The 23,711-nt window shown below is 36.6% G+C and overlaps 1 protein-coding gene across 1 annotated transcript in view; it reads left to right on the top strand.

The window, feature by feature from the left end:
* Window positions 1–22,187, top strand: part of BMS1 (BMS1 ribosome biogenesis factor) — a 33,966-nt gene extending 11,779 nt beyond the window's left edge. Inside the window, exons 12-23 of the mRNA XM_014562671.2 lie at window positions 71–231; window positions 4,903–4,984; window positions 12,511–12,584; window positions 13,243–13,419; window positions 14,216–14,404; window positions 14,494–14,674; window positions 14,876–14,934; window positions 15,701–15,823; window positions 16,770–16,917; window positions 17,264–17,439; window positions 19,627–19,788; window positions 20,325–22,187. Of these exons, the coding sequence (XP_014418157.2) occupies window positions 71–231; window positions 4,903–4,984; window positions 12,511–12,584; window positions 13,243–13,419; window positions 14,216–14,404; window positions 14,494–14,674; window positions 14,876–14,934; window positions 15,701–15,823; window positions 16,770–16,917; window positions 17,264–17,439; window positions 19,627–19,788; window positions 20,325–20,555 (1,763 nt within the window). The 3' untranslated portion in view covers window positions 20,556–22,187. The remainder of the gene's footprint in view (window positions 1–70; window positions 232–4,902; window positions 4,985–12,510; window positions 12,585–13,242; window positions 13,420–14,215; window positions 14,405–14,493; window positions 14,675–14,875; window positions 14,935–15,700; window positions 15,824–16,769; window positions 16,918–17,263; window positions 17,440–19,626; window positions 19,789–20,324) is intronic.
* The last annotated feature ends 1,524 nt before the right edge of the window (window positions 22,188–23,711 follow it).

Here is a 23,711-nt window from a genome sequence, read left to right as displayed (position 1 = left end):
GGGACCCTCAGTCCTGAGTCCTCTAGTGGGTAGATCTGTTCTCACTTTTCTATCATGGCGGTTTCTTTAGTGACAGAGGATAATGAAGAAGAAGAAGATGGTGATACCAGGGAAGAGCTTGGAGGGTTGTTTCGTGTCAGCCAGCCTGCCAGAGAGTGTAAGCACAAGGCTGACTCTTTGGATTGCTCCAGGTTTCACGTGGAGGCGCCCCATGACTGGGATTTAGAGGAGGTAAGGCTGAGTATGAATATGTGACTTATGAGAGAATGAGGGAATTGTTCTAAAAGAAGATTATGTGATTTCAATATTGCCTACCTGTTATTAGCTTCTTATGTTTATGACATAGCAGGACATTTCTCTGGCAATTGGAGTGAATGTTTCATGCATTCTAAGCAATAATACGTTCTGAGTTTAGTCAGACCACGTGCATGTGTTATGGAGAAAAGGAAAGTGTTCAGCTCTTAGTGTGAATAGTATTATAAATCTGTATTTTGAAGCATTACACATAAGTTTTCATACATTTGAGATATTTTGTGTTTTATAACTAGGAGATACCTAGTGTCCCAGAAGTTAACTTTTATAATTTCTACCATTTGTAAGCAAACGGCAGTTCATGACAGTGGTAAATTTTCTTTCCCTGCTCACCACTCTAGTCACACTGGAGAATTCATTCAGTTCTCAAACTTGCCAGGTTTAATCCCATCTTGAATTTCTTGTGCTCTATTTTCTCTTCTGGAATGTTCTTCTGATCTTCCCAAGGCTGGCTTCTGATCATTCAGTTTAGCTGAAAGGTCACTCCTTTGGAAGCCCACTCACTGTCATATTATCTATATTAATTCACTGGGTAGCAGTTTTACTGCACTTTATGAGATTTTATGTAGCCATTTTTTATGGTAAAATTTAACACAGATTATAGAAAACCACAAAAAATAATTGTTTAACTTAATGGATTATTAGGTGAGTACCTCTGTAACTCCGTGTATCCACCCCAGTCATCGTCCTCTCCTCCCTGCAGAAGGAACAATGACTCCTATAGTAATCATTTCTTCTTTTCTTTATAACTTCATCTTCCAAGTATACATCAATAAACACCAGGGTTTTTTTTAGTTTACCAGGTTATCTTTGTTTGTTTTTCTCTGCCTTTTAAGTCTCTTAATCTACAGGTATTCCCCTCTAGTCATCTCTTTTTTTTCCCCTTACCTTTTCACTTGTTTAAGAAACTAAGTATTTGATGTATAGAATTTCTCATATTCTGGGTGTCCTGAATTGCATCGCATCCCCATGTGCAGTTTGTCAGGCTCCACTCTTCTCTGTATTTTCTGTAAATTGGTACAGAGCAATACCAGTAGAATTGTCTGTAGTGATGGAAATGATCTGTAAAGAACTGTCCAGTGTGGTCGTTTGTATATATTATTTAAAATACTGAGCACTTTAAATGTGGCTATGAGACAGAAAAACAAAATTTTTAATTTTATTTGTCTTATTTAATCTCAATTAATTAGAATGTAAGTTACCATGTAATAGTTGTAGCTACCCTATGGACAGCACATCTAGAAGTTTGATTAGATTTAGGTGGGTTTTTTTGTTGTTATTGTTTTGTTTTCAAGACTGCTTCCTAGGTTGTAGTGTTTTTTCATTAGGAGACACACAAAATCACCTTGTGCTGTTAGCAGCTATAGATGCTCAATGCCTAGATCCATTAATTTATTAAGGATGTAAAATGGTAATATTTTGTTCAAATTTCTCTTCACTTGTTAGCTGAAATACTTCTATAAAGAGAAACTTCTCATCTACTATTTGGTTACCCAGTTCCATATAAGCAGTATAAATACTTGATTCCTTTTTTCAGAATGATTGTCCAAAGGTGACTTTTTTTTTTTTTAAGTTTTATTTTTAACTTGGAGTTAAATATAGTTGATGTGTTCCCTGCCACTGCACTTGTTATCCTTACTGATGACCATATTTGTCTCATCTGTGGCCAGTGGGAGTCTCTTCATATTGGCTCCTGAGTCCTTTTGACATGATCCTAGGAGTCCCTGATTGCTTTATTGCTGTCTGATAGGAAAAGATGTCCCAGCATCATCTTGTACATTTCTGATGCCAGACTTGGAAACAGCCATAAGAAGTCCTGATTGTTTCTAGGCCTCTTCAGTGACCAGAGCTGGGAGAATTCATATGTACATTTCCAGTTCAGATTAAGGACTACAGGGTTTTTACTTAACCTCTTTTATCTTACATTTATATCTCTGTTTTTCCACTGGAGAATTATTCCGTTTGAATTGGAAGATGATTAAATTAGAAAGTTGTATAATTACTCATTTACTTTATCCCAGTTATACACAGAAGTGTCTAGCATTACACTTGTTTCTATTAATATGAATACTGAAAACAGGTAAAGTTTTTTTCTTATATGTTCTCCCTTCTCTCTTTTCAAAAGTGGCTACCCATTTTGCATTCCCACCGGCAGTGTGTGTGGCTTCCGATTTCTCCACATCAGAATAACATCACCAACATTTGTTACCACCTGTTTTGTTGTTGTTTTTTGTTGTTATAATCATTCTGGGAGGTGTGAAGTCATAACTAATTGCACTTTTGATTTGCCTTTTCCTGATGGCTAATAATGTTAGGTATCTTTCTTGTGCTTATTGGCCATTTGTGTATATTATTTGAAGAAATGTCTATTTATATTGTTTGCCCATTTAAAAAATTGGGTTATTTGTCTTTTTATCATTGAGTTTAAGATGTTTCTGTATTCAGGATCCAAGTCCCTTATTAGATATATGATTTACAAATATTTTCTCCCATTCTGTAGGTTATCTTTTCTGTACCCTTGAAGCACAAAGTTTTGAATTTTGATGAAATCTAATTTCTCTATATTTTTGTTGTTATTTGTATGTTTGGTATCATACCTAAAAAACCATTGCCAAATCCAGGATCAGAAAGACTTACTACTCCTGTGATTTTGTGCTTTGTAGTTTAGCTCTTAAACTTGGGTCTTTGCTACATTTTCAGTTAATTTTTATATTTGGTGTGAGATGAGTCCAACTTCATTCTCTTGCATGTGGATATCCAGTTGTCCTAGCACCATTTGTTGAAAAATCTTATTCTTTCCCCCATTGCCTTGTCTTGGCACCCTGGGTAAAAATCACTTGATCATAGATAGATAAATGGGCTTATTTATGGACTCATAACTGTATTCCACTGAGCTATACAACTGTCCTTATGCTAGTACCATAATATTTGATTACTATTGTTTTGTAGTAAGTTCTGAAATCAGAAAGTATGAATCCCTTGACTTTGTTCTTTTTCAGGATTGTTTTGTCTTACCTGGATCCCTTGGGTTTTCTATATTTTATAATCAACTTTTTCATTTCTACAAAGAAACAAGCTGGGATTCTGATAGGGGTTATACTGAATCTGTATTTTGGATAGTATTGGTATCTTACCATTGTCTAATCTGTTGACACTGATGCCTTTCCACTTTGTTAGATCTTTTCTTCCAAGAATGTTTCGTAGTTACCAGAGTATAAGCTTTGCACTTCTTTTGTTGGATTTATTCCTAGTATTTTATTCTTTTTTTGGTGCTATTGTAAAAGAAAGGGACTGTTCTGTGAATTTCATTTTTGGATTGTTCATTCCTGGTGTATAGAAATAAAATTTGTTGTTGTGTATCGATCTAGTATCTTGCAACCTTGCTGAACTCATTACTCGGATAGTTTTTCAGTGGGTTCCTTAGGAGTTTCTACATATAAGATCATATCACTTGTGAATAGTGATAGTTTTTCTTTCTAAAGTGGACATCTTTTATTTCAATTTCTTGCTTAATGGCCCTGGCTGGAAGGTCTGGTTCAGTGTTGAATAGAAGTGGTGAGAGGAGACATCCTTATCTTACTCCTGATCTTGAGGGGAAAGCTCTGTCTTCCGCCATTAAGTATGCTACTAGCTGTGGGTTTTTTATGGATGCCCTTTATCGGATTTAGAAAGTTCCCTTCTATTCCTAGTTTGTTGAATGCTTTTATCATAGAGGGTCTATTTTTAAAACTTTATCTGGACCCCTGGTTCCTTTAAGTTAACTATTGTTAACTTGCTTCCTGAAAGCAAGGATCTTCTTGGAACATTTAGTGCCCGCAAAGCTTCTTGACCACAGAGTAAATATTCAGTAAATATTTAGTGAGTGATTGTAGGCATGAAGGAATGAGTAAATGAGCAAATTTGCTTTTGCATCCATTATAACCATGCTAGCTTCAAGGCTACTCTTTGAGAATGAGGTTGTGTATGAAAAATACGAATCATGATCAAAATCTGATTGAAAGCCAGGACCTATGTGAAGATTTCTATATGTGTGCTTCTGAGGCCTTGGCAGTGAGTGACAAGTGCTGTCTTAGGTCAGGTTCCCCAGGAAACACTCTGAAACAGAGAGTTGTGTACACGTTTTAGTCTGTATTTGAGAGATGCACCCAACGTCCACTTCATGTGTATATTGGATAATCTGGCAGATCTGGAACTGGGAACCTCATCAGTACTCTTTGCACTATTGTGCTCATACGAGATGCTTTGTCTTTGTCAGAATATTATCATTGGCTACAGGAATTAAGTTTTCAAACAGCCGTGATAAGTCTGAACTAATGAATTAGTTAATATCTGTTTCTTTACCTATGAAGTCAGTGGGCTAGTTGTATTTTCCCTATCCACTGGTTAATGCTGTGATATTTATGTTTTTATCTGTTGTTATACCATCTACATCAAGATAGAGCTATTTCATAGGCCCATCTGGAATGAGAATGTCCATAAAAGTGTCTTGAAAAGTGTTTAAAGGCAAGCTATCACCTTCTGTTTCTCAATAGCAATTATTTTGTTGAATGATTGGAACCTGTCACCTAAGTGCTGACTTTTCTGTATAAGGTTATGAACAGTATCAGAGATTGCTTCGTGACTGGGAAGTGGGAAGAGGATAAGGATGCAGCCAAGATCTTAGCAGAAGATGGTAAGTAAAGGGCTGTATTTTTCAGAGAAGACTGCCTTCTCTATATCTTATTTTCTTTCATATCTTTAGTAGTCAAGTTGAAAATAATAGTCATTTGTGAAATGCCTTAGGGAACTCTGACAGAAGTAATAGTCTAGTTCCTCCTTTCATAATGATCTTATTTTCTCCCTCTGGTTAATGGACTTACTAGATACGGGCATTGAAGAAAAGTGGAAAGCTTTCCATAAATTTTATCACGCATTTGTTAAAAATAGTCATTCTTATATGTGTGGCGTGATTGTATTCAGGTTAAGCATTTTGGCAAGTAAGCATATATATGTAAAGGCTTCCTTAGAAACATTTTCAGTTTCTTCTGTGATCATTGGTCAAATCATTGATTTTCTTCCAGTGTTGGTTGTAGTTTTTGTGTTTATATTTTAACATTTTCCTGAGCTATTCTTCATAATATTTTGTGACAAGGCTTTTCACTGAAATTTTGAATTTATAATGGAATAAAGCTCTCATGTGTTATTTGCATGTTCTCAATTGTGTTCTTTTTTTTTTTTCTTTTTAGTTAGATTTGCAAGTTACCTATTTTGTTAGATCTGTAACGTTCAGATTTATTTTTTATTCTCCCATTTTTCTTACGATTAAAAAATTAACAAGGTCTGATTTTTCCTTTTACTTGTATTCATTAGTTGCGGGATCAGAAACGGAGTTTTTTCATTTTGTTTTTAAGGAAAACACTTTTAAAATAAGATACAGCTTAATGTTCAACTTACTGTATTTTGTTAATTATATATACTTGTATCCATCACACAAAACAAGAATAAGAACATTTCCATCACCCCCAGAATGTTTGCCTGTGCCCTTTGAAGTCAGCACCCAACCCCTACCACAGGCAGCCACTTTTGGATTTCTGTCACTGCAGATTTATTTTGCCTGATCTTGGACCTCATACAAATGTTCTGGCAGTATGTATTCTTTAGTGTCTAGGTTCTTCCCCTCAATATAATGCTTTACTTTTTAATAAATCCACCTTGTTGAGACATATTTTACATACAATTAAATATACTTGTTTTAAGAGGATAGTTCGGCTAGTTCGGACAATTGTATATACTCATGTACCACCACTACAATCAAGAAAAAAAGAATTTCCATCACAACAGAAAGCACCCTCAGGCCCCTTTGCAGTCAGTCCCTACTCCCACAGTCACACCAGCCCCGAGGAAACCAGTGGTCTGCTTTCTGTCCCTAAATGTTAGTTTTGTCTTTTCTAGAATTATATGAGAAAATGTACTCTCTTTTGTCTGTAGATGCTTTTACTTAACATACTGTCTTTGAGATTCATTCAGATTATAGTTTGTTTCTTCTTACTGCTGAGTAAGTATTCTGTTCTGCAGATATGCCACAGTTGTTGATCCATTTTATTCTTGATGGCCATTTAGGTTGTTTCCAGTTTTTGACTACTATAATTAAGGCTATATAGATCTTTTTGTGGAAATTAGTTTTTATTTCTCCTTGGTAATACCTGGAAGTAGAATGGCTGAGCTATGGGATGGGTAGATGGACACCCAACTTTATAGGAAACTAACAGTCTGACTCCATTTTGATGTTTGACCACAGCTCTTAAGCCTTACCCTGCCTGTCCCCCTTTCTCTCCTGCATCTAGGGCAGGCTGATAAAAAAAGCCCAGGTGCTCCTCTTTTGGCACCAGGAGGAAGTTTAAACCATGTACACTACTGCCCTCACCAAAGCCCCACCTCCAGACCACCATTAACAGCCCAGTTCTTCCCTTTTCCCTCCCTGCTCTCCCAGGCTGTATTTGAACTAGCTTGGGAAGTCTACCTTGCTGTCCCCAGGAGGTATCATTATGTGAATCATAATTCTTTCCACATCCTTTTGATTCATGCATGTATTATCTGTCTCTCAGTATCCAAACCAAATTTTCCCAAGTTCTTCCTTTCTCTACAGGTTGATCACAAAGTAAACCACCCCACAGTTCTTCAAAGAGAACTCCAGCACTGGATGACAGTTTCAATGCATGTCCTAGTGGGTGTAAAATAGTGTCTCATTGTGATTTTAATTTATAACTCCCTGATGACTAATGACATTGTGTGTCTTTTTGTGTGCTTACTGGCCAATTTAATATCTTTGACCTTTATGAGATGTCCATTTAAGTGTTTTGCCTATTTTTTTAAAGAAGTTTATGATAGTTTATATTTAGAGAAAAATTGTGAATATAAGAGTTCCCATATACTTCACACACAGTTTGCCCTATTAATATCTTACATCTGTATGGTACGTTTGTTAATGAACAGAACGCTAACAGAATCTTAAATCTCTGCCAGTTTAAGCACCTTTTTTGTGTGTTAAAGGCCATTTGTATTTCCTCCATGAACTGTCTTTCAGTGTGCTTTGCCCATATTTCTATTCGGTTATTGTTGATATTTTTCTTACTTATTTATAAGAATTTTTTTATATATAAGAGAAATTAGTCTTTTGTGGTTTGAGGTCATTTACCCCCCTCATTTATCATTTATATTTTAATTTTTTGATTCTTTATGTGGAGTTTTTTTTGGTGAAGTTAAATTTACGTTTTGCCTTAAATGGCTTTGGGATTTGTCTTATACTTAAAAAAATTTTTTTAAAAGTTTTTAAAAAAAATAGATACATATATTTATATATACATAAAATATATATATCTTTATGTACATATATAGAGAAAATAATTTCTCGTTGTTTCTTCCAGTACTTCATGATTTCCATTTTCTTTTTACATTTAAATCACTGATTTATCTAGTACTTATTTTAGTGTGAGTTGTGAGGCATAGATATAGTTTTTTCCAGGTTCTTTTGAATAATATTTATTCTTTTCAAAACTGAATAAAATGCCCCTTTGTTTTTTCCTTTTCTAAAATTTCTTTTTCTTTCTCTCTTTTTTTTAATTTGGAGGGAGGTGGGTAATTAGGTTTATTTATTTATTAATTTTGATGGAGGTACTGGGGATTGAACCCAGGACCTCGTGCATGCTAAGCACGTGCTCTACCACTAAGCTATACCCTCCCTGCTACCAAATGCCCTTTTTGTCATATTCTTAATTGATAGATACAGAAATCGTTTTCTGGACTTTTCTAGTCTGTCACTGATTTCTGTTGGTCCATTCATTATTGCTATGTTTAAAACCCTTATATAGCTTCAGAGTATGTTACTAAGACACCAGTTATTAAAACTGGCATGGCTGGTTCCTGTCTCTCCCTGCCTGTGCTGTGTTTTTTAGAATTCTTCTGACTATTCTCTCTTACTTATTTTTCCATAGAACTTAAGAATCAGTTTTCTGTTTCCAAAAGAAAGTGTGGTGGATTCATGTGTTTTTTAGGAGACATATTGAGGTTTAATGGACGTACAGTAAACTGCGCGTATTTAAAGCGTACATTTTGATAAGCTTTGACATTTGTACACTATCACCACAATCAAGATAATGAACGTGTTTGTCACCTTAAAAATTTCCTCATGCCACTTGTTATCCCTCCCTCCTGTCCTCTCCCTGTCACCAAGTAACCACTCTTCTGCTTTCTGTCACTATACAAGAATTTGTACCCTCTCTAATTTTATATAAATGGAATCATACAGCATGCACTCTTCTCTGTCTAACTTATTTTACTCAGCATAATTATGAGATTCATCCATGCTGTTGCATCTTCGTTCCTTTTTATTGCTAAGTAGTTAATTTCTTTTTATTGGTGAGTAGTATTCCATTGTATAATGCACAACAGTTTGTTTTTTTTGTTCACCTGTTGATGGACATTTATGTTATTTCCAGTTTTGGGCTATTACAAGTAAAGCTACTGTGAACATTCTCGTACAGGTCTTTGTATGAACAACTGCTTTCATTTCTCTTGGGTATATACCTCAGAGTGGATTAAATGGATCAGATGGTCGATGTATTTTCAATTTTTAAAGAAATAACTAAAGTGTTTTCCTTCATGGTTGTACCATTTTGCATTGCCACTAGCACTTTATGAGACTTCCAGTTGCTCCACATTCTTGCCAGTACTTGATAAGGCTGGTCTTTTGAATTTTAGACATTCTTTTAGGTTTAGAGTGGTATCTCATTTTATTTTCCTAATGACCAAGATACTGAGCTTTTTTTTCATGTGCTTATTTGCCATCTGTTTCTTCAGTGAAGTGTCTGTCAGATCTTTTGCACATTATTTTAATTTGGTTGTTTGTCTTCTTAATGAATTTTAATTTTTAACATATTTTTGATACAAGTCCTTTATCACATGCAGTTTGCAATTATTTTTGCCCAAGGTATGGCAAAGACCATCAAATATCATCTGTGAATAAAGACAGCTTTACTTCTGTGCTGTCTGGATGACTTATTCTTCTTGCCTTACCTTAGTACATTGGCGTAAACTTCCAGTACAGTGTTGATTAGAGGTGTTCAAAATAGACACTATACGTATTTAATATCATACCTACTGATACTAACATTTTACCACTTTGAGTAACATGTGGAAAACTTTCTATATCTCCCCACTTAAAAAATTTTTTTTAATTATACAAGTTACAGATGTATAGTGTAGTGATTCACAATTTTTACAGGTTATACTCCATTTATAGTTATTATAAAATATTGGTTATATTCCCCGTGTTGTACAGTATATCCTTATAGCTTATTTTGTACCTAATAGTTTGTATCCTACCCTATATTACCCCCCCTTCCCTTTTCCCACTGGTCGTCACTAGTTTGTTCTTTGTATCTGTGAGTCTGTTACATTCATTAGTTTGTTGTATTTTCCTCACTTTTAAATATCATTGGCTTCAGTATTAGATGGTGGTATAATTTTTTTTGAATCATGATTTTAGAAATTAATAAGAAGATGGATAGTCTGTTCTCTGTATCCATATTTCTGGTCTTTTTTTTTTTTTTTTTCTGATGATCCCAGATTTCTCCATTTATAATTTCCTTTCTGCTTAAGAGCTTTCTTTAGCCATTTTTTTTTAAGGGTAATTATGCTAGCTACAAATTCTTGTAGTTTTCCTTCATCTGAGAATGTCTCTGTTTCCTCCATTTCTGAAGAGTAGTTTCACTGGATATAAAATTTGGAGCTGACAGTTGTTTTCCTTCAGCACTTGAAAAATAATGCCGTTTCCTTCTGGCCTCCAGGATTTCAGAGGACACGTAGGCTGTCATTTTAAAAGTGTGCCCTTGTAGGTAATCTATCATTTCTTTCTGGCTGCTTTCAAGATTAAAAAAAATTTTTTTTTTTTAGTTTTCAGAAGTTTGAGTGGTGTAAATTTCATTGGGTTTACTCTGAGATTTACTCAGCTTCTTGAATCTGTAAGTTTATGTCTTTCACCAAATTTGAGGTTCTTCAGTCATTATTTCTTTCAGCCCCAGATTCCTCATAAGACTTTGATAATAGAAGTGTGTGGATCTTTTGTTTCTGTCCCACAGGTCCATGAGGCTCTGTTCATTTGCTTTTAGGCTGTTTTCTCTATGTTGTTCAGACTGAATGAATTCTATTATGTGGCCTCAAGTTTTCTGATTTTATCCTCTGTCTTCTCTACTCTTACTATTGAGTCCATCTACCCAGTTGTTTGTTTCTGTTACTGTGTTTTTTAGTTCTATAATTTCTACTTAGTTCTTCAGTTTGTTGCTGAGGTTTTTAAGTTTTTGGTTCTAGCCATAAGATTTTTTGTTGCTTGTTGAAGCTTTTTTTTGGGGGGGGCTTTTATAATTTTATTTATAATGGCTGCTTTAAGATACTAGTCAGATAGTTCCAACATCTGATTCATTTCAGTGTTGTTTTCACTTGTCTTTTCACATTCAAATGATAATTTTCCTGGTTCTGGGTATGACAGGTGAATTTTTACAGTATCCACACATTTTGTTTGGAGACTCTGGGTCCTATGTAATTTTTAAATTTTAGTAGGCAGTCATCCTGTTTAGGCTTAGTGTGCAGGTCCTGGTCTGCTTCGTGGGCTGTGGTTCCAATGACAGTTTAATTTCAGAGCCTTTGTGGTGCTGTTTTGGTCTGCTTGGTTTAACTGGTGCTACTGGTCCCTGCTGGTGCTTTCTGAGGGAGCAGAGGAGCTTCCCCAGGCTGGGCCATCTGTGTAGCTTTCCTTCATCACTTACTGTCAGTGGGATGCCCGATCCATCCCCCTTGCCAGTGCTGCTCGATTTACCTGGATTGCTGATGAGATCTGGTTCAATCTGAGGCAAGAATGAGCCTATCTGGGCTGCCTTCTGTTGCTAGCTTGGGACTTGAGAAACACTGGTCCTGAGCTGCCTTTCTGTGAATTGTGATGTAGTAAGACATAGGCCACTATGTCATTCCTCTGGTCCTGGGGTCCCTCACCAGCCCATCCTTGCCTTTCCACCTTTCAGATTTCTCCTCTGGTTATCTCATGCTCTTGCATTATTTCTGGAGTTGATGGTTATACATAGTCAGGAAGAACAGAGGAAGTGTGTCTATACCATCTTTTCCAGACTAGAAATCCTTGGTGGTTAATTTTCATTGCAACTGTGTAAAAGAGAAAATTAGAATGTTCATGATACTGAATCTCTCTTTCCAAACAAATGTACTCTTTATTTGTTCAGTAGATAATATTAATAATGCCTCCTTCATTATTGGGTTGCGTTGAAGAGTGTAGTTAAGGCATGTAAAGTTCTTAGAGCAGTGCCTGGTATGTGAAGCACTCAAAAGCATTAGCTATGTTATTCCATGTGTTCTTTAAAGCATATTAAAGCTCTTACATTTTTAAAAATAAAGTTTCAGCACATTTATTGTTAGGTTTATTTCTAAATATTTTACCCTGTTTTGTTTTTATTACAAATAAAATATTCCCGTCTTTTCTGTCTCTTTTGGTTCTTTGGCTCTTCTTTATATGAAAATGTTTTGATATCCTTGTAAATGTCCCCTCCCAGAGGAGTTTTAACTTGGTTATTTCTTTCAAGGGTAGCATCCATGACTAAACTTAGGGCTTCCAAAAACAATGAATGAGCTCTTCTTATGGGCTAGGCAGTTTTGGATATTACTGTTACTCTGAATGCTGTGTTTTATGTAATCCAAGATTGTCCTTAGGTCTGTCACATGGTTGTGCTGTTTTGATCTTACTGTTGAGACTTTCATATGTGCTGTTTTCTCATGCCATGGCTTCTCAAGTCACTCTTTGAACTGTCGGTTTGGAGACTCACATGCAGGGCCATACATGCCACCTCTGTGTGCATCTCTGCTACAGAGTGTCCATCACATATACTGGAAAAATAGCTTTTGCCTAAATGGGATTTTGAAGTAAAGTATGGAAAAGTAGATTGGGTCCATTTACTTAATGGAAACAGGTGATGGAATGCCAACAATTTAACAAGAAAAAGAAGCCTGTGTAAGTGCAGGATTCTTCTGGAGTGTGTAGAAATAAGAGCAGTAAAAATGAAGTCTGAGATGCAGAACACGCAGTCCACCTGGTGCTGGGTGGCATTAGAGTGTCACGTGCAGACCTCACTTACAGGAGTCATTTGGGTGTTCTTTTCCCAGAGGAGCTCTATGGCGACTTTGAAGACCTGGAAACAGGGGACGTGCACAAGGGAAAATCAGGCCCGGATACCCAGGTATGACTTGGCCATGGCCAGCTGTCAGCCACTGGTCCTTGATCTTTGGTCAGGATGATCTGCAAGAGGCTCATGTTGAGAAACACAGATCTTACTTGTTATCTATAGATTACGATTGGATGGATTTCTTCCTAAAAATAAGGAGGGCGGGGAAAGATCAAAAGTTCTTGGCTTATTTGTTATTCTTGATCTTTTGAGTAATGCTTGCTGCCTCTTGTTGTTGTGATTCTTCAATCATTGACAGTTTTAGCTCCTGGGTCACTGTCTTCCTCTCCACTATTCCTTTTGCCATCATTCTGCTCTTCTTAAATTTAAGTGCCATTTAAAAAAAGCTGATTCCCTGTTCTCTCTAATATTTCTTTAGAACAGTATCTGGAAGCATCCGGGTTGGGGACACTTGCTGTTATTTTTATTCATGTTTGGCATTCCCAGCCGTATTAAGGAATGGCAGATAATTATAGTGTGGATGTCTAAATATCTCTTGTTGCAATACATGTTATTTAGATCCCAAGGTTGCGTTTTATTTTGTTTGTTTTATTTTCATGAAGATCATAACTAAAATTTTTGCAGCTCAAATAGAACTTTTAAAATCTGCCTTAATGTTTAAAGAAAAGGTCTCCACAAATTTTTACGAAATTTTCTCTTCTGGAAATTTAAGACTGATGACACAGAGGAAGAAGTTAAAGAAGAAACTGACCCCAGTGCAGAGGAAAGTGCCAAGAAAAAGCATTTGGATAAAAAGAGAAAATTGAAAGAGATGTTTGATGCAGAATATGATGAAGGAGAAAGCACATACTTTGATGATCTTAAAGGAGAAATGCAGAAACAAGCACAGGTGAGAAAACTCAGTTTCTGTCAGCCTCACTTCAGGGCTGTAATCGTGGTGCGGATACGTAGCTTTGTTTAGGTCTCTGCTCCCTGACCTGCTTCTGGGCCTCTCGTTTGGACTCCTAGGTTGAGATGCAGATGAGTATGTTTATTCACGCAGTCATCTAATTGTTTCTCCAGTTAGACGTTCATCAGAAAAATATCTGTCTATTTTGTATGAAGCCTTAAGTGTTGAGGAAACACAAGTAGCTGAGACACAGCCACCGTTTTTGAGGATCTCACAGTGTAGTGATTTGAGGCAGTGTGTTTGTTTCTTTGCAAGCATTGCCTTAGTTTTCTGCCTACTGCTCCCTGGAAAAACATAAGAAAATGGTGAATGGGTATGTGAGTCTTGGCCTGTGTGGCTTCTGTACACACCAGGGCTCTTTGGGGAAGGTTTTCTGAAAAACTCACCTTGGTCAGAGATATTGGGTGATGAAAGGAGAAAAGGTGTGAAATAATTGGAGAGTAAGAAAAGTTTAGATGGGAAGTTGAACACTGTTTGCCAGCCAGCATTAAGGGCTGCTTTCAGAGTTGTTTATATTCGCTATACTATATCTTGAAGCAACAGAGAAAACAGTTGGGACATATCCTGAACAAACTATGAAGATAAAAGGTAACGATTTAATTAGAGTGAAGCCTAAATAGTTCTGTACTTGGTTCTGTTATTTGGAAATTGCTCACTTTTTTTAATGTTGATCTTATATTTATTAAAGATAATAGCATGATGGGTTTTTAATTGTTTTTTCCCCTCTCATATGTAGCTTAACCGGGCAGAATTCGAAGATCAAGATGACGAAGCCAGAGTTCAGTATGAAGGTTTTCGACCTGGGATGTATGTCCGAATTGAGATAGAAAATGTCCCCTGTGAATTCGTGCTTAACTTTGACCCCCATTACCCAATTATTTTGGGTGGTTTGGGCAATAGTGAGGGCAATATTGGATATGTACAGGTAGGTGTTCTCTACTGCATGCTTAACAATTGACGTTCTTTGGACATACTGGCACCAGAAATCTTATTGAAAATCTTTTCTTCCCTCAGATGCGTCTGAAGAAACATCGTTGGTATAAGAAAATCCTCAAATCTCGAGATCCAATCATTTTTTCTGTAGGCTGGAGGAGGTTTCAGACCATCCCACTTTATTATATTGAAGACCACAATGGAAGACAAAGGCTTCTAAAATATACCCCACAGCACATGCATTGTGGAGCAACCTTTTGGGGTAAAAAGGGATTAGAATCAACTTGTGTGTAGGTTCATTTAAACCCTTTAGACTTTATCATTATAGTTTTGTTTTTCTCCTTTCATAAATCCCAATTCATAAGATTTTTCTCTTTCTTTGGATTGGAGTATATATGTAAAACAGAATCCAAAATTGTGATTCACTGTATTTCTTTTTTCTTTTTTTTCTGTTTTCTTTAAGGTCCTATCACGCCACAGGGTACTGGGTTCTTGGCAATACAGTCTGTCAGTGGCACAATGGTAACTATCTTGGATGTTTTATTTTACAGATTGTGTTTGAGAAGTATGTCTTGAATATGGAATGTGTACCTGAAACTTTAAGTTGAAAATTACTCATTTTAGTAGTTGTAGTACACTTTTCTTGCTCTGAATTTTCCTACATTTTTAAAAGTAAGGTGTGGGAATGGAGAAGAGGGAAGTAGAAGAATCATAATGATACTGGTGACATTTTATGTTTTTATGATTTTATAGACATATTTTTCTAAAAATGTTTAAGCAGTGCTCACTATGAGCTAAGCACTCTACTAGATTCTGGGATGCATTGGATACCATATCTTATGCTTGACATAAGACTACCCCCTAGTAATGCTGGTTTAGCAAATTATGTTCACACAACCTTCCTTTGACCAACCAGAGAAGTTTTATTGGCCAATTTAACAGAAAAGAAAACAGATGAGGAGCAAATGGAATCCGCGGTGAATGTCCAAAATATAAATTCTCAAACACTGTAACCAAATTTTCACATCCTTTCATTCATTCATCATTGTGAAACTGTGTTATCATGAAATCACAGTCAGGAAAATACTCAAGATATCATTAGTTTTGGCTTATGTGTATTATAGTTTCAGGTAGGTTTTATTAAAATACTGTTTTTCATGTTCAGATATTCTTGTTTTTTCTTAGGTGATTGTAAGTGATGTGCTGTTTGGTAATTTACTTCATCACAGAGAAATATATATCTTGTTGATATTATTCCTGTATTCAAATTTTGGGGGTTTCTTTTTAGCCTGATTTCCGGATAGCTGCCACAGGAGTTGTTCTTGATTTGGATAAATCTATAAAAATTGTGAAGAAGTTAAAGTTAACTGGTTTTCCATATAAAATTTTCAAGAACACTTCATTCATTAAGGTCTGTATATCTGTATATTCACATATTTATAAATGTATATATTGTTAAAGGAGGAGTGAAATACTTCTAATGTAGGTCTAAAATATAGGTCTGATGTTTTCAGAAAAGTATTTGACATCTTTAATAAACTTGGTCTTTGATATTTTTAGTTTGCTTTTTTATATTGGTCTCTGTTACTTAAATATGCTTGGAAGTCTTAAGATGAAGTACAATAGAGATACTATATATTGAGGCTGTTACTTCCATATGAGACTGTGACAGAGCTAATATTGAAAATATGTTATTTCATTCACTGGATTTTGTCCCCTACCTTTTTGGTTTGTGTTAAGAGAGGGGGAAAAATCAGGTTTGTCAAAAAGATCAGTAGAAAAATAGACAAAGCAGTTCACAAAGTACTTGTTGACAGGGCACAGAGAAATGGACACTCTGTTATGCACTATAACATGGGAGGGTAGTTTGAGCAACATTTGTTGAAAATTTCAAAGTGGAGAATGTTTCCATTAAAAACACAGAGTTAAGATGATCATAAAATGTTCCTGTAACTCAAGGTGATACTGCCATCAGCATTTATCTAACTGTGTTGGTTTTCTGAGCGTGTGCACCTAAGTAATAGGATATGAGCTGTAGTCCAGCCCTGTGAGATGACAGCAAAGGCCATCTAGACCGGTCCAGTCCAGTAAATATCTTTTAGATCTTCTCTTCGATGAAGATAGCATTGAGCATGTTAATGAGCCCACAGTCTTGATCCATGTTATTTCAGGGAAGATAGAGTTGTATTTCTTTTGACATAGTAATTCCACTTTTGGAGGAAAAATACATTTTGATTATTTTATCACCCTTCAATGGATTATTTTTTGTTTTTTAACCAAGAGTATATTTATGAACTAAGAAGTAAAATATCTGACTTTGTGTGTATGTACTTTTTTTTTAATATGTGTACTTGTAGGGAATGTTTAATTCTGCCTTGGAAGTGGCCAAGTTTGAAGGTGCCGTGATTCGAACTGTCAGTGGAATAAGGGGACAGATCAAGAAGGCTCTCCGGACTCCAGAAGGAGCTTTCCGGGCCACCTTTGAAGATAAATTGCTGATGAGTGGTAAATATCCTTTGTGGTGTGTTCAAAACAGTGTGTTACCATTCACTGTTGATTTCTAGCCAGTGTGAATTATAGGTGGTAGTTTAGGTCTTTAGAAGCAGGAGGCAGCTGTAGCTGTCCCCAGTTGGAGCATCTTGTGCAGTGTGCCAAGTCACACTGCCTAGAGCCATGTGATTCACACCCAGTGACAGTTTTGTGCTATTTGAGAGTAGTTCACTTGTGAAGTTTCTTCAAATACCGTGCAAACAGCTAGAGGAGTCTGGAGTGAATATTTTGTTCTTTTGTTTAATGAGATAGATAAGAATCTTCTTTTGAAAATGTTAATGTAAATTTCCTCTCTTTCCAGATATCGTCTTCATGAGAACTTGGTATCCTGTCTCCGTTCCAGCCTTCTATAACCCAGTCACATCTTTGTTGAAACCAATTGGTGAGAAAGATACCTGGTCAGGAATGCGGACAACTGGTCAACTCCGGCTTGCCCATGGCATCAAACTAAAGCCCAACAAGGATTCTCTGTATAAGGTACAGTTACACATGTACTCTGTAGATGGGTATCATCCAGAGGCTTTGTGTGTAATGTTTTTTTTGTGGTTTGAATTTTTAAGTGGAAAGCCTTACACTGACTTTGAATGAACATGTTGTTCATTCATAGAGTACTTTTGGAAGGAACACAGGACAAGTGGTAACAGTGGTTTTCTGTGGGTTGGAAAGGAGACAAACTCCTTTCACTGTATATAGCTCTTTTGAAGTATTTCTTTTCCCACCATATACATATATTGCTTTTTAAAAACATTAATGTGCTAATTCTTTTTTTTTAATTGAAATACAGTTGATTTACAGTGTTGTGTTAGCTTCTGCTGTACAGCATAGTGATTCATATGTATATATGTAATTGTGCTAATTCTTTTTGAGGCAATCTGAGGGTTTTGTGGGGGAAGTTTTAATAAACTTTTTTTGAAATGTTAACATACATACAGAAAAGTACACAAATCATAAGTGTGTACAGCTCCATGAATTTTAACACACCTAAGTTGCCATCGCCTGAATCAAGCAGAGAATTATCACGACAGCAGATGCCCCACTTGTGACCTCTCTCAGTCACTACCGCACCTCCACCTCCACCTCAAAGAGAGCCACTTTCCCAACTCCTGACATGTAAATTCGTTCCGCCTATTCTTGACTTTTATAAATTAGGGCATATACCATTTTGCCTAGTTTCTTTCCTTCAGTATTACGAGATTCATCCATGTTCTTGTATACAGCAGGCATTTATTTGTTGTTATTGTTGAGTAGAATTTCATTACATGAGTGACAGTTTATCCATTGATGGGCAGTATTTCTAATTTTGGACTATTATAAATGCTGCCTTGAACACTTGAATGCAGCTTGTTTGCTATGCATGTGCACACATTTCTGTTGCACAGCTCTCTACGGGGGCGGGGGCGGGGCGGGTTGCCAGGTTACAGGGAACGTGTGTTTAGCATCAGTGTACGTATTCTGAACTCATACCAGGTTAGACTCTAACAGCTGCTCAGAGTTCTCTTCTTCCATATCTTTTCCAGGGGTTGGCCTCACCAGTATTTTTTGATTCTAAGTTCTCAGCACCTGTCTGGATTCCCATTTTCATTCACATTTTGGTCTCTGAGAACTTTCAATATTTTGGTCACAGGTTAACAATGCATTTGAAAAGACTTGTTTGTGTTATTGCAGGATGTTTAATTGTTTTGCAATAAGAGAGTAGTTTGGGGTATTGGTCTGCCATTCTGCTAGAAACAGAAGTTTTCCAGGCATTAGTTTTTCTATAAAATAGTTAATAAAATTTGAATCATGTTGCCATGAATTTCTCTTAAAATACACTTTAGGATGGTAATATCTGTTGTCCAGTCTGTGGTGCTTACTTTTTTTCTGAGAAGGAGATTTCTCTGATTTCTTTCATTCTAAAGCATTTTGGTTTCTTAGAACATTGAATATTGTTGTGGGTGATGTCTTTAATAATAAATGTAAAGACATATGAAAAATATTCTCTACAGAGTTGTCAATCTTGGTAAAGGCCTAGGGCAAAAGTTTCAACTTATTAACTATTTCTGAGGCAGTTAAAAATATTGGTCATTTCAATTTAAGCATAGAATTTGGTTAGCTTGAAAATTTAATGTAGAGAGAGTTTTGCCTTCCTTTGTTGTTTAAATCTCACTTTTCTCAACCAGCCTTCTAGTAGAAACAGAATAAAGTTAAACTTCTTAATGAGATCAGAGATGTGGACACTTCGGCTGCTCATTGGAGGAATAACTATGTCCTTAAATCCAGAGAGGTTGATAGTCAAGATGAAAAGCTAGATGATTATTATTAGGCTAGAAAAAAACATCTCAATGCCCCAAAGATGAAGCCTGAATTTTCCATTAGAAGAAACTTTGGATCTTCTCATTTGCTCTGTTGAGACCCTGCTGTCCATAATGTAGAAATGGATACAGTTGGTTTCTTGGAAGAATTGTAAATACGTATATTGTTTGTTTTGCCTGGAGCCGTGTGTGCCCATTGAGCCGACTTATATTTGATGGATGATTGAGTCGCCATTTCTGACGGTCAGCAAACTCTGATGTTACTGATCTTGTGGAAAAAGTCAATCCATTGAGAAGATTTTATGCAAGTTTTAAATGCATATAGATCATAATTTAAATATGTCACAGTCTTTGTTTTATTTTTCTTTTTCAGCCAATCATGAGGCAAAAGAAACATTTTAATTCACTCCACATTCCGAAAGCCTTGCAGAAGGCCCTGCCTTTTAAGAACAAGCCCAAAACCCAAGGAAAGGCAGGCAAGATTCCGAAGGACAGACGGAGACCAGCCGTCATACGGGAGCCTCATGAAAGGAAGGTACTGTCGACCAGTGGCTTCCAGCACGTGGCATTTAGATGTGAAAATAATGCTTTTAGTAACACACTTGGCATTTCTACTGCATTCTTATTTTTCATCAGAAAAGGATAGGAGCCAGACTTATTCAAGGCACTTGATCTGGAAGTTAGAGGAAAGGCCAGAGTTCATTTCTCTTCTTTGGTTCAGTCATGCTCTGCCTTATGCATTTTAATGGGGAGTAATAGGCACACAGCTGGCAAATCACTCTGTCTTCTTTGTACGTCGTATCCACAGAGTGATTAACAAAGGTGGTTTTGTGGTGAAGGCCACTATAAAAATACTTTTGCTTAATAAATATGCTTCTCCTTATATTTCCAAGCAAATTAAAATTTCCTAGTTCAAGACAAATTTTCACTAGGTTAATATTCATTTGGCTCATGAACTGACTCTAGTTTTGATACAGTCAGCTGAGGTGTTTAGGCCTCCTGAAATTTAGAAGGAAAGCATGCTGTAACCGGAGGAATATTCTGATGCTCACTGGGTTGTATCCTTGTTAGATCCTTGCACTGCTGGATGCTCTGAGTACAGTGCACAGTCAGAAGATGAAGAAAGCCAAGGAGCAACAGCATCTACAGAACAAAGAACACTTCAAAATGAAGCAGAAGGAGGAAGAGGAGAAACTGAAGCGACAGAAGGACCTCAGGAAGAAGGTCTTCCGAATTCAGGGTCAGAAAGAAAGAAGAAATCAGAAGTCCAGCCTGAAGGGGCCCAAGGAGCAGTCGAAGTGAGCTCCAGACAGATAGAGTCGTTTGAATCTGCACTGATGAATGGTTTTATATATTGTAGTACTTGTAAATAACAAGTCAGGGGACTGGAGCCTAAAAACGACCTCTTTGTTGGGTATACCGCCCAGACTGTGCCTTTGAGAGGAGAAATGGAGACTGCTGGTAGGACGCCTGTTCATTTTCAACATCTAGGTTATGTCAACATAAAGCAATATAATTTATGGTTCTCTAGATTCTCTCACATTCCTCTTACCTGTCTTAATTTAATCTTGTGCTACAAAAATATCATTAAAATATTTTCCTGTTAATTTTGGCTTAGTAGTTTTCATTAGGGATGAATGCTTGATAATTGTTTATTCTGCCGCCTTCCTGATGAGTCTTCCAGAAGGGAAAAAACATTAACTTGAATCCTCAGCTTTAAGGTAAAATTTTAGAGAAAGATGTATAGTTATTTTTGGTTTTTTGTCTGTCATATGTTATATTCTCTGATCATTGACCCTCGTGGACATTTGCCATCTTATTTCACATGTTTTGCATGACAGTATAACAGCTAGAACAGTAAGTACTGTTTTAATGCTTTAGACTGGGGATGACGTCTGTGGAGGTAGGAATGCTGCCTGAAGCTCAGGTTGATATACTGTCTGGACCTAAAATGCACTCGTGATAGACATCAGCGCCTACCTGGGAGTGGCTGGAATCATCTAGGAAGGGATCAAGATGAAATACAGCCAGGTCTCAGTCCAGCATTCTTTCCCATAGTTCAGTATCTTCATGTTCCTCAAAGAAGTTCACTGAGTGCAACCCACATATGCCGACCAGCACCCGAGAAGCTCAAGTGATCCTGCTGAGATATTCACTTGACTAAAAGCCGAGCAGGTCCAGCTAAGCAAGGCTGTGCACAGAAACCAAATATGTGACATGAACAGAGAGGGCAACTTGTCTTTCCCAATCCCTTAGACTACCACACGCAGACTTGACTACCCCAGTGCTAAGTGCAAGGAGGGTCTGGGCTCATTGTGGCGTAACTCTGGGCAAGCCCCTGAGCATCTCTTGAGTTTCAGCTTTCTTATCTGTAATATGGGGACTGATAGACCAGTCTTGCAGTTTGTGAGGATTTAATGAGGCTAAATGCAACGTGACTGGTACAGAACAGATTTTTAAATTTTTTTACTTCCCTTTCTGGTCCCATTTTGAAAAGTTGTGTGAGTCTGAATCTTAACATTTATATAGATTTTAACACATACCTGTATATTCAAGTAACCACCACCACAGTCAAGATACTAAACAGTCCCGTCTCTCCAGAGCATTCCCTCATGCTATGTAGCCCAAGCCTTCCCCTCCCCCAAACCCCACTAACTACTGTCATGTTAATTTCATCACCATAGCTTTGTCATTTCAAGAATGTCATGTAAGTGGAATAATACAGCATGTAATCTTTTGAAACTGGCATCATGTCTGAGATTTCATCCCAGTTGTCCTGTGTGTCAATGATGTGTCTCTTTTGATTTCTAAATAGTAACCAGCTGTACAGAGAGACCACAGTTGATTATCCATTCATCAATGGAGTGGCATTATGGTTGTTTCCAGTTTTTGGCAATTATGAATATAACTGCAATAAACATCTGTGTAGAGGTCTTTGGGTAATTAAGTTTTCATTACTCCAGGGTAAAAATACCCAGGAGTAGGACTCCTGGCTCATACAGTTTAAAAGAACTGTCAGACTTTTCCGAAGGAAAGTTTGTTTTTGAAGAATGATTGACTTTTGTGTGTTGAACTGATATTCTGTTTTGCATTCCCACCAGCTAGAGGGTATGTAGTAGTACCTCACTGTGGTTTTAAAAAATGTGTATTTGCCTAATGAACAATAATATTGAGCATCTTTTCATATGCGTATTTGCCTTTCATATACTGTGTCCTCTAGTGAAGTTTATATTCAAGTCTTGCCTACTTTTTATTTGGATCATTTTCTTATTGTTAATTTTGAGAATTCTTTATATATTTTGGAAGAAGTCCTTTGTCAGGTGATTTGCAAATACTTTCTCCTAGTCTATAACTTTCTTTTCATTCTCTTAATAATGTCTTTGCAAAATTTAGACTATTTGTCAAGACTAATGTATTAAGTTTTTAAAATGAATTGTGCATTTGATGTCATGACCAAGAACTCTTTTCCTAACCCCAGGACATGAAGATTTTCTTCTGTGTTTTCTTCTAAAAGGTTTTAGCTTTATGATTTTAATTTTGAGTTAGCTTTTGTATAAGGTATGAGATTTAGATTGGGTTGTTTCTTTAACTTACAGACAACCAGTTGTTCTAATACCATTTGTGGAAGGGTTATCCTTTCTCCATTGAAATACTTTTGCATCCTCGTCAGAAAGCAGTTGGGCACATTTGTGAGGGTGCATTTCTGGGCTGTCTGTTCTGTTCCATTGATAGGTCTCTCCCTTTGCCACACAATCTTGATTATCGTAGCTTTACGATACTCTTAAAATTGGGAAGTGTGATTCCTCTAGATGAACTTAGTCTTCTTTTTCAAAATTGTTGCAGCTGTTCTAGGGCCTTTCCCTTTTGGTGTATTTTAATAAGCTTGCTTATATTTACCAAAAAATCCTGCTATGGTTTTGAGTGTATTAAAACTATAGATCCATTTGGAGAGAATTAACATCTTCATTCTATTGAGTCTTCCAGTCCATGAATGTGGCGTATCTCTCCACTTACTTAGGGCTTTTTGGGTTTCAAATTGTTTACTGCTAGTGTTTTGGGAAATGATTGACTTTTGTGTGTTGAACTTACATTCCATAACTTTAGTAGACCCATTTATTAGTTAGAGATCTTTTTTAAGAGAGGGTAACAAATTCCTTGGGATTTTATACTTAGACTATCATGTTGTCAACAAGTAGGGACAGTTTTTAATTCCTTCCTTTCCAACTGTTTGCCTTTTTTTTTTCTTGATGTATTACACTGGCTAGGACTTCCGGTGTAACGTAGAACTGAAGTGGTGACTGTGGGCATCCTTGCTTTGTTCCCAATTTTTTTTGTAGATGCTTTTTCCCATTTTGAGGAAACTACTTTCTGTGCCTGGTTCGCTGGGAATCTTTATCATCAATGAGTGTTGGATTTTGCCAAATGCTTTTTCTGCATCAATTTATATAATCATGTTCC

The sequence above is a fragment of the Camelus ferus genome, chromosome 11, assembly GCF_009834535.1.
Source record: "Camelus ferus isolate YT-003-E chromosome 11, BCGSAC_Cfer_1.0, whole genome shotgun sequence".
Classification (NCBI taxonomy): Eukaryota; Metazoa; Chordata; class Mammalia; order Artiodactyla; family Camelidae; genus Camelus; species Camelus ferus.
The sequence above is the reverse complement of the archived record's forward strand: the minus strand, read 5'-3'. Positions and strand labels throughout refer to the sequence as shown.